The sequence below is a fragment of the Microtus oregoni genome, unplaced genomic scaffold (assembly GCF_018167655.1).
Source record: "Microtus oregoni isolate MIOR12 unplaced genomic scaffold, Mior012 000063F_ref0000156, whole genome shotgun sequence".
Classification (NCBI taxonomy): Eukaryota; Metazoa; Chordata; class Mammalia; order Rodentia; family Cricetidae; genus Microtus; species Microtus oregoni.
Genome location: NW_024543873.1, coordinates 1,563,875 through 1,575,246, shown reverse-complemented (window position 1 = coordinate 1,575,246; position 11,372 = coordinate 1,563,875). Strand labels below are relative to the sequence as shown.

General features: G+C 43.9%; 1 protein-coding gene across 1 annotated transcript; it reads left to right on the top strand.

Moving 5' to 3' along the window:
• Positions 1-212: 212 nt before the first annotated feature.
• LOC121439796 (paired mesoderm homeobox protein 1-like) lies at positions 213-8,407 on the top strand. The gene is made up of 3 exons (XM_041640418.1): positions 213-628; positions 1,752-1,797; positions 8,312-8,407. Exons 1-3 carry the CDS (start codon positions 213-215, stop codon positions 8,405-8,407), a joined length of 558 nt encoding a protein of 185 aa, XP_041496352.1.
• Positions 8,408-11,372: the final 2,965 nt, after the last annotated feature.

The window sequence follows — 11,372 nt, the reverse complement described above, 5'->3', positions numbered from 1 at the left end:
TTCCTCGAGGCTTTGGTGTACTTGGTTGGATCCATGTTAGATCCATTCTGCACATGCTCCCTAGAGCCACCTTCAGTGGGCACGTATCTCCTATAGGGGTTGTGTGATGGAAAGAGGACAGATGTGAATCTTGCTAAAACCCACATGCTGCAAAGTCATTTCAATCCACAAAGCATTTATGGAGATGACACTACTCTCTTTTAGGTCTCATCATGGCTTTCCAATCCCAACATGTGGAACCCAATGTCTACAAACTGTATGAAAATGAAATTGAGGGGAGCCTTGATTTTGAACACGGGGCCACTGCAGCAACAGAAAGTGTCATCTATGGTGAAGGTTCTCTAAAAGGTTCCGACAAACCAAAGAACCAGGGCATCCCACACTACAAGGATGATGTGACCCACGTTGCTAATTTCAACTACGTTGGTGATGACATCAGGCATGAGAGCCATGGGAGCCACCAAGGTTACAGAAACCCACAGTTGAAGGAGCAAGAGAATGTGGCTGCTGGCAGAGTGCCCCAGGTCCGGCGCACAAGGCCAAGGATCCAGTTTGGTCTCACACCCAGGCAGCTGAATGAGTTGGAAGATGTTTTTGAAAAAACTAAGTACCCTGATGAGATCATAAGGTATGTCACTTGTTTCAATAGCTGTTCCAGCTCCCATCCATCAGCATCTCATTAGGAGGTGTGTTCTTCACACTATGAGCCCTGTCTGCTATGAGCCTCAAGCATGAAGTCTCTGTTTAGTTCCTGAGTATGGGAAGTATGTTTTAAGAGGTCAAAGTCAACATCTATATCTGTATCTATATCTATATTTATCTATTTGTCTATCTATCTATCTATCTATCTATCTATCTATCTAGTGTTGGTTGATGCCTCTCAATTTCTTCTTTAAGTTTTCTTTTTGTTTTTTTTTCATCCTCCTTCTTATCCTCTTCTTCTTCATGGCCCCCGTTTTATAATGGGAATTGTACTCAAGATGTTCTATTGGGAACTCACCAAGGCCAGCTGGCCTTGGTCTGATAAAGCCTAGGATAAAACCGGACTCGCTGAACATAGCGGACAATGAGGACTACTGAGAACTCAAGAACAATGGCAATGGGTTTTTGATCCTACTGCACGTACTGGCTTTGTGGGAGCCTAGGCAGTTTGAATGCTCAACTTATTAGACCTGGATGGAGGTGGGTGGTCCTTGGACTTCCCACAGGTCAGGTAACCCTGATTGCTCGTTGGGCTGACGAAGGAGGGGGACTTGATTGGGGGAGGAGGAGGGAAATGGGAGGCGGTGGCGAAGAAGATACAGAAATCTTTAATAAATAAGTAAATTAATAAATAAAAAAGACCTAGTGGTTTCTAAGTAATCCCTCTACTACTATAGCATATCCACCTTATGTCAATTAATGTGGTTATTTATTTATTTCGTTTCTTGAGACAGGGTTTCTCTGTAGCTTTGGAGCCTGTCCTGGAGCTAGCTCTTGTAGAACAGGCTGGACTCGAACTCACAGAGATTTCCCTGCCTCTGCCTCCTGAGTGCTGGGATTAAAGGTGTGTGCCACCACCGCCCTGCTCAATGTGGTTATTTTTATAAAATAAAATAGAGATCATTGAAAAGCCGCTTTCATACTTTAGGTCTCACCTTCTCTACATAGTTTTGTGTTGGCCTGTGATGAATTTCCAGAAGTCTATTCATCTTGCCAAGCTGAAATGCTGTATTTCACTAACAGCTCCAATTTCCATCTTCTTCTCTCAGAAAGGACCTTGCAAAGCGCTTGTTCCTGGGAGAATCCAGAGTGCAGGTCAGTAAATCCGAAAAGACTTTGGGCAGGGCACTCTGCTTCAGGTCATGGTCCATGTTCTTGTACCCAATATGAAAAGCATGCGTGGGTGAGAGGTGTCCTTGTCTGGGTTATGATAGTAACTGAGCACTGAGTGTTGAAGTTTTCCAGAGTTAAAATGGAACGGGCAGCCATTAAGTCTTTTCCCATTATTGGAGACATTGTAGTCTCTTAATTGAAAAAAAAAACTAAAAAATGCACACAATTTTTTAGCATTTTTATTTTATTTAATTGTCTTTATTGAGCTTTATATTTTTCTCTGCTCCCCTCCCTTTTCCCTTCTCCCAGTCTCTATGTCCTGTGACCCCCACACTCCCAGTTTACTTACGAGATCTTGTCTTTTCCTACCTCCTAAGTAGATCCATTTATGCCTGTCTCAGGGTCCTCTTTGTTGTCTTGGTTTCCCGGTATTGCTGGTTTTCTTTGCTTTATGTGTTAAAACCACTTATGAGTGAGTAAATATTATATTTGTCTTTCTGTTTCTGAGTTACATCACCCAATATGGTGTTTTCCAGATCTATCCATTTGCCTGCAAATTTCAAGAAGTCATTTTTTTTTTACTGTTGTGCACATGTACTTTTTCTTCATCCATTCTTTGACTGAAGGCCATCTAGGTTGTTTCCAGGCTCTCGCTCTTATGAATAATGCTGCTATGAACATATTTGAGCTGGTGTTCTTGTGGTGTGATTGAGTGTTTGGGGGTATATAACCAACAGTAGTATTGCTGGGCGTGGAGGTGGATTGTTTCCTTGTTTTCAGTGAAATCGCCATACTTACTTCCAAAGTGGCTGTACAAGTTTACACTCCCACCACCAATGCAGGAGTGTTCCCTTTACCCCAAATACTCCCCAGAATAAGTTGTCATCTGTGTTTTGATCATGGCCATTCTTATAGGTGTAAGATGGGACACAGAGTTGTTTTGATTTGCATTTCTCAGATGACTAAAGATATTGAACATTTCCTCAAATGTCTTTCAGCCATTTGAGATTCACAGAACACTTAGAATCAGTATGGGAACATCATATATATAGAGAGCATTGAGTATTATATGGTCATGCATATAGGGAAACATAAATGTTTACTGGTATGTGTACAGTGATTAATACTGAAGTCCGGACACTCAGGTCATTTCAGGGTACTTATATGTACTGTTGTAGTAGGACTCTAAGTGACCTTGGGGACATTCTAATTGATGTAGCAAGCAGTAGGAGTAAAACAGGGCTCTGTTTCAACAAAGAAACACTTAGTTATAAGTGTGGATTAAGTAAGGCCAGAGAGATATTCAGTGTTTCATAACTTATCTGTGTTTAATTTGTCCAAGAGTCATGTGGGAAGACACTCACAAGTGCAAATGGTTGGCCCTCCACCTTTGTAATTGTGTGGAAAGCCAATGTGGAAAGCAGCAAAGTTGAACCTTCATGTTCCCCCATGCTGTGTTTAGATTATCTAAAAACAATGCAAAATTGTCATGTCAGTGTTATGACATGTATGGGGCTCACAGCTTTAAAGAGTTAATTTTGTTACAATTAAACAAAAAGAATAACATTGAGCTCATTTAAGTTAATCGAGTAAAGAGAACGGGATCAGGTGAAGTTATAGAATGTCAAAATGCAGGTTGGTACTGAGGAGAGGGCCCGAAGGATAAAGCTCTTGCCACATGAGTCTGAAGATCTGAGTTGGGACCCTCAGCATAAAGTTTAGCAGGTGTCAGCTCACACTGTAGTCAGAATCTCTTATTCAGGAGGCAGAGACTGCGGATCCTTAGGGAGACCTAGATTAGGTCCGTCGCTGAGCTGAGGTTCATGGACAACCCTGCCAGTGTAAATCAGGTGGGGACCAAGCTAAGAAGATGCTTGACTCTGACCTTGGTCCTCTGCATGCACGAGTGTGCATTTGCACATAGATACACATGCAGATCAGACACCTTTGCAAATTTTTATTTGTTTGCAAATACATAAAAAGCAAAGGTGCCAAGCCACAGTCAAGTGTGTCTTCTGTTGACTAACTTGAAATCTGAAAGTATTCCTTTTCTTTAAAGGAGACTATGTTGAACATGTGGGTTTTTTGGAATGTGGAAAAAGATAGAGCTCACTTGAAGAAAGAGCTGTAGCTATCTTATTTTCAAATGAATTTCTTTCCTCCAGACATTAAAGACTAATGTTTAGATCATGGGATAAAAGCTGAGGCCATGAGCCCAGAGAAACTGACTGCTCCATAGCAAATGAGAAAGGGGAAAAGCAGTGCAGAGTGCTATTCATGCTAACTTCCTTCAGCATGGATCAGGGCAGTCTTGATGTAAGCAAATTCCCTACCTGCAGCAGTAGCTTGTGCAGAATAGCATTCCTGCCTAGGAGCCGCTGATGACTGACATCCTAACACCACAACGTGTAAACTACAGTAGGACCAGGCTCAGGTTGGAGAAACTGGTAGAGAAGAGGGAGATTCCCCCAGGATGGAGAGAGTGATTGGATAAGAAAAGCTGAAGGAGTGAGGAATTCTCCTGCTTTCAAGCTTACAGGACCCTGTACTTCCGCTCCAGAGAGACAGAGGTGCTGCAGCCCCAGAGACTGATGTGAGGCAGCTCTGAAGACAAATATACACTGCAGACCTAGAGGCTGATGCACTCCAGCTCCATAGAGGCAGACTTACTGCAGCTCCAGAGAGACTGATGGACTATCACTCCAGAGCCATTTGTACTGCAGCTCTAGAGAGACTGATGATGCACTACATCTCTAGAGAGACTGATGGACTATCAGTCCAGAGCCATTTGTACTGCAGCTCTAGAGGGACTGATGATGCACTGCATCTCCAGAGAGGTCGATGAACTGCAAGTCCAGAGAGTCTGATCAAGTGCAGTTCTAGAGGCTGATGCACTCCTGCTCTAGAGAGGCAGATTCAATGCAGCTCCAGAAAAGCTGATGCACTGTAGCTCCAGAGAGGCTGATGCAATTCAGCTCCAGAAAGGCTGAAGCACTGCAGCTCTAGAGGCTGATTTCACTGCAGCTCCAGAGAAGCTTATGAACTGCAGCTATCTAGCCTGATTCACTGCTGCTCCAGAGAGGACTATTTACTGCCGCTCTAGGGGCTGATGCACTACAGCTCCAAAGAGGCTGATGCACTGTCGTTAGAGAAACTGATGCACTGCAGGATTAGACAGGCTGATGCATTGCAGCTCTAGAGGCTCATTCACTTCAGCTCTAGATGTCAAGCACTGCAGCTCTAGAGGTTGAAGCACTGCAGCTCCAGAAAGGCCAATATACTGAAACTCTGGAGGATGATGACCTGCAGATCCAGAGAGGCTAATGTACTGCAGCTCTAGAGGTTAATGCAGTGTAGCTACCGAGAGGCTGATGCATGGAAGTTCTCGAGATGCTGATGCACTGTAGCTCTAGAGATGCTGATGTACTGCAGCTCCAGAGAGACTGATGTACTGAAGCTCTAGAGGCTGAAGCACTGAAGATCCAGAGAGTCTGATTCACTGACATTCCAGAATCTGATGCATTGCAGGATTAAAGAGGCTGATGCACTGTAGCTCTAGAGGCTTATTCACTTAAGCTCTAGATGTCATGTATTAAGGAAGAGGCGGTTTTGTTAACTGCTCTCCACATTGTTACAGATCACATTCCTGACTGGAGGTTCAGCCTAAAAACGTTGGATCTCCTGGTATAAGAACAGAGCCCAGGATGCTCTTCATGTTGACAAGAAGTAGGGCATCACTATCAAGCTTCAACTCTTACTGAGACCACAGCTTTTGTTCTGAGCCCAGAAAAATTTAGAGGGCATGGAAGAGGGGGAGGGCAAAAGTCCATAGGTGACAGTAACCTACCCTTATTACCTACATGATGGAAGCAGGGAGTCCCAAGATATCTGAATGAATTGTCTGAATTGGCTCATTTCCCTAATCCTATAGATGACAACATCACATCTCTGTGCAGGCCTCCCTTGGAGTAGTGTTAGCTCTAATAACACTTTGGGAAGGATGTTTGTTTGTTTGTTTGTTTGTTTGAGCTGGGGATAGGCTGTGACTTTGCACACTCTTTTGGCAAGTGTGATTCCTTGTAATCACCCCACCTCCTTTAGGTGCTGGAGCAATAAGAAGCCGTCCATCTATAAATGGTGAGCTGAAATCATGAGAGTAAAGCAGTTCACCTGGGAGAAATTATGTGTTTAGATAAGAAAAATATGTCAGAGGAGATCCAGAAACACTGGAACAGAAGGAGAAGATGCTGGAAGGACAAAAAAGAGAAGGAATGAGGAGGAGGAAGAGCATGAGGCAAAGGTTGAGATAGGGAGAGAAGGAGACTGTTTTCTGACAGTGAGGGGAAGTAGGAAGCAGGTATCCCACTATCCTAAGTGGTGAATCTCACAGCACCCCTTGTCCTTCCTGACATGGGCGTCTTGTGTGGAGCCCCACTGGGAGTTAGGATTGAGGTGTCTGTACAAGGCAGTACAATCAAGTGAATTGTTGAAGTGTGTTGTGTTGACTTCATTTTGGTTTTTGACCTTTTGTACAGAAAATAGATTTTTGTTCCTTTAGAGTCATCCAGCACCTTTGTATATTCCAGTTTTTCTGCTTGTTCTTCTGCTTTGATCCCTGAGCCTTGAAGGGAGGAGGTTATGAAGACATTCCAATTAGGATAGAGCACTCCATAGTTGTGAGCAGAGATGACCACTCACATGGTCTCTAGCTAATGGAAAGTCTTTATTCCAGCTGACTAGGATGACACCCAGGTATCTGTGCACGTAGGCATGGCCCCAGCTGTCCAGAACATGGGGGTTGTAAGGGCATCTTAAAACCTAGATGTCCTAGCATCTAGATCGGCAGATGCAGATGCCTGTGCAGAAGTAAGCAGTTTGAATCAAGATGTTTACTGAAGCTAAGATAGCAGCTAGCTGGTGGAGGGGTTCATACAAACAGGAAGTTTTACCACAGCTAAGTTAGCTAGTATATCCCTGATCTCTGGTCCCTAGAGTAGACGTAATTAATTTCCCGTGGGATTCTCCATGACAGAGTCAAAGTCTATTTCTACCTGTAATGGCCTCAACAAGAATAGAAGATGGAGGAACCTCTTCACTGGCTTAAAGTGTCACATTTCCCACGAGATTACAGGGCATGAGTCAAATTATTGACTCATCCTGTTCTATGAGGTCATAGTTGTTTCTAGGGACCAGTAATTTTCTGTTTGAGGCAGTTGGCCATGCAGGTGAAGATGCAGGGTTCTACCATTAGGCTGAGCAGGACAAGAATCAATGGTCCAGTTAATGCTGACACTAAGCTATAGGGATCCAGTCACCAGAGATTGATAACAGTGTCCTGATCTGTGTCTTCTTTCTTTCCTTCCTTTGAGCTTTTCTCTCTCCCTTCCTTTTCCTCTTCCCCTTCTCCTATCTTCTGCTTTGTTTCTTCTTTCTATTGACTATTCTTGTCCCCTCACTTACCCTTTCCACCTTCCTTCCTCATCATTCCCCAGTCCTTTCTCCTCTACTTATTTAAAAAGCAGTTACTCATGTATGCACTCCAGGGCACTGGCAGCCCATTCCCAACACCTCATCTTCACACTCCTCTCCTCTCTTAGACCAATAGGCTGCTGAATTTTCAGGAAGCCTGCTGTAAACCAGACTTGGCCCAGGCATTGGCCCATCACTTCGCAGCAGCTTCCTTTCCTGTGCATAGGAGATTAGAGGCCTCTATGGGAAGACATAGAAACCTCCACAGTCACCCAGCAAGGACCCTGCATTTTTGTAGATCTTTCATGGATAAAATAGTACAGGGTCACAGTAAAAGAAATTAGTAATATATTCAGCTTTCTGGCTCTTCAACTTAGATCAGAAATCTTGGGATCATCTCAAACAATCAAATTTGAATAATCTATGGCAGTTGTTTCAGCTGTTCCTGCACCTATTCAAAGGAAACCAGAATTAGGACCCATTTGGCCTTTGTTAATATAGATTCAAGGCCAAATATGAGCTCGCCCATCTTCTCTATTATAGGCAAATATCATGAGGATTACATAGACAAGAATTCATGCAGTGGGGTGTGACTTTCGAGGGAGTCAGGGGAGATATCATTATTCTAAGCAGTAGTTCAAGTAAGTCAGATAATTCAAGGGAATGATGAGGTACCTTTTCCTCGGCAGAGAGTGTGTAGATTGTAATACCTAAAGACACTTTGATATCTGGTCTTCTCCATATCCTGATTTACTGATCCCCGTTCTCTTTCTTAGAGCCATATTTCCCATTTCCTTGAAAGGGCATAAGACAGGAAAGGTACTAGCTAATGAATTTCCCATTTCCGGTTGTTCTGAATTCCGACTTCCAGGGCTGGGGTTGCATAGGATTTTGTGTGTCCTTGGTTAGAAAAGTCTGGTCAATCTAAAGGCTCACTGGCATTTACTGTTACACAGAGTTGTGTTTTCCACTTGTGATACTGACTGTTGAATACACTAAAGCCATCTCTTTCACCAAGTTATTGCAGAGCTGGTTTAAGAAAAGAAGAGGCCAATACAGGAAACATCAGCAGTCTCAGATTCTCCAGTGTCCATCTGCTGATGGCCAGGACACCTTGCAGTAAAGCTTTTGTAGGAGTCCTGAAGCATCATCCTGTCCAGGCCCCAGATGAAGACAGGATCTTCAGGTGTCACTGACACCTTCTGATGGCTGTGACACCTTATCCCTTCAGCAATAAAGAGTTGTGTATTCAAAATATTTCATGTCCTTTTTGGGGGTCAGTAAGGTGTGTATGTCCAATATTGAGAAAATATTTAACAGAAGATAAAAGGAAGGGATCAAACCCTGAGTCATCTTTACTACTCCACAAGTCACAAAAGTTTCTCAAACTAACGGCAACCCGCGCTCAGACATATATTCTTCTCTGTTGTCACACTGTACTATCCTTACCTTAACTCGACCCTGTGGGAACAAACACCTAAGAACAGGAAAAGGACAAGTCTCCAGTGAGAAGACTGTTCACGACAAAAACAGAGTTTCTCACAAATCTACAAGTTCACTCTTGTACTGCAACAAATACAAAAAGACCACTTTCTGAGCATTCATCAGTGGGGTGTGTGACCAGGGACCTAGGCTACCCCCAGGTCTGTTCACTATCACTCCTTTCAATGGCACAGTCATGCTACTAGGAGTCCTCCTGGCACAGGTAGTGTTTCAAAGGAAACACAAGAGGCCTTTTTACGCCCATTTGAAAGAGGCTTCCTCTTTGCTCCCACACCTAGCCCGAGATGCACAAGAGGCATATTGATCGATCCTCCCAGTTCAAGCAGGAGAGGCATAAGATTCTCAGTAGATACACCAGGCCAGGTTAGTGGAAGGCATAGGATGCAGGCTTCAGAGCATGCAGGGAGCAATAGGCTGTGTTAGCCCGAGGGTGATTGGAGGAGAGGCAGTGTGGAAAGCCTATAGAGAGTGTTATGCCTGAGTTCTGGCAGGGAGGACACATCAGGGTGGCATTAGCATGGTGGTGTATGTAGTGGGGTAGAGTACATGACCTGTGAGAAAGTGGCCAAGGCGTGAGCTGCTTTTGATGCTGTGACTGCTTGTAGATATGGCTGACTCTAGAAAAGGGGGTGCAGGAGGATGTGATAAAGCCTCTTTCTAAACTGAGTACCAGTAAGCCGGGGATCTGAACTTTGCAATAGAGAAGATGGGTAAACAGGGCTGTGTACCGAGGATCCACATACAGAAGTTTGGTGTGACAGAGGAGGGACAGATAGGCTGGTTGTAGTACAGACTTGTATTAGGATATTTTGTGGATTGTAGAGGCACTGCAGAGAGATGGAGGACGTGAATCCCCATAATAAGAGTGTCCAGAGGACAGATAACATGTGTACTGGGTGGTTTTGTCTTGGGACCCTGAATGAAATGCTTCATTCACAGCTTCCAAAACCATGAATGGGGATAACATCAATGGCACAGGACCGGGATACCGTCCGGGTTCATGAATTACTTGCAGAATTTTGGCATCCTTTTACTTCAGCTTCACAAACCAGTGTACCAGCAACTACAGTTTCCTTCCCCTGGGAAGCACATCCTCACAGCTCTTGATGTCTTCCCCAAAGCCTAGTAACTCGCCACCCAGATAGATTTTATATTAGCTTCCGTTTTCTGGCTTGGACCTTTTCTTCCTTGCACCTCCTTCCATTCAACAGTGGTGGAGGATGGGCCTATGGATTCAGCCCTGTTGCTGCATCTTATTACACCTTGTGATGTTTCTCTTTGGCTTGTGATCAGGAGAGGCACTTAATATGTGCAACGGAGTTCGGCCTCATCATTTTCATGGATATAATAAAACATGTAGTAGGCCACAAAAGGAACTGTACCAAGTGTGTCAAAGAGATGACTTCCTGGCAGAGTTACTGGCAGTGCACACACCTAGAGCAGCTAGATAGAAGGACAAGGCAGAGGAAGAGTTGAAAGTCAGCCAGTTCTGTTGCAGGAGCCCTGCTCAGGTAACACCCAAGCTTTGGGAGTCAGCCTGCAATGGGAAGTGCCCTAATGGAACACAGATCAGGTCATATGCTGTGGGACACAGAGCTCATGCAGTGTGGGTATTGGTGGATGCATGAAGCACCATGCTGAGGTCCACACGTGCACTGCAGAGTGGCAGACATCGCTCCCAATCAGAGTACCTTACCTGAATGACAGTCTCAGCACTAGGATAATACTTTCAGAGCTCTCGTCAGCATGGAAGCTGCTGACTTCTGTAGTACTGTAAATAGCCCAATGAAAGTGACTTTACCAACTCATTGTCCCTCATACTCAGCACTAATGGGATGTCTCCACCAAATCCCTCCCTTCAGAGCTCAGGGAAACCCATGGAAGAGAAGGTAGGAGGGGTGTGAGAGCTAGAGGGGATGGAAGACACCAGGATAACAAGTCCCTCTAAGTGGACTGAGCACAGCTTATAGGAACTCTCAGAGACTGCGACAGCAAGCTCATGGCCTACAGTGTCTCTGCTAGTCCTCTACATATAAACAATAGCTTTCACTTTAGTGTTTTTATGGGACTCCTGAGTGTGAGAACAAATGGTATCTGACTCCTGGGCTCTTTTCCTTCTGTTAGTTTGCCTTGTCCAACTTCGATGTGATAAAACATTTTAGCATATTTTATTCTATTTCATTAAAAAGGAAAGATAATGTACTATAGGCCAATCTGGGGAGGGTACTCTCTCTGTTCAAGTTTCCTTTTCCAAAATGACTCTAGCTTGTGTCAAGCTGACATAAAACTAGCCGGCACAACAGTCAAGACTGTAGTTTATCTGTATTGTATCCGTTTATATTACACAAGGATTTTTAAATTCTGTTTGTTTGTTTGAGAATAGATCTCATTATGGATTGCTTTCTGACCTGGAATTTCCTACATCGACCAGCAGAGCCTCAAATATGTGGTGGTATTGTTGCATTTGCTTTCTTAATGCTGGGATTATAGGTATGTGATACCATGCACAACATTGTTGACTGTTTCTTACAGAAGTATAAAATATTAGACTTGAGTTTATATATGAAAATTAGAATTACAATTAA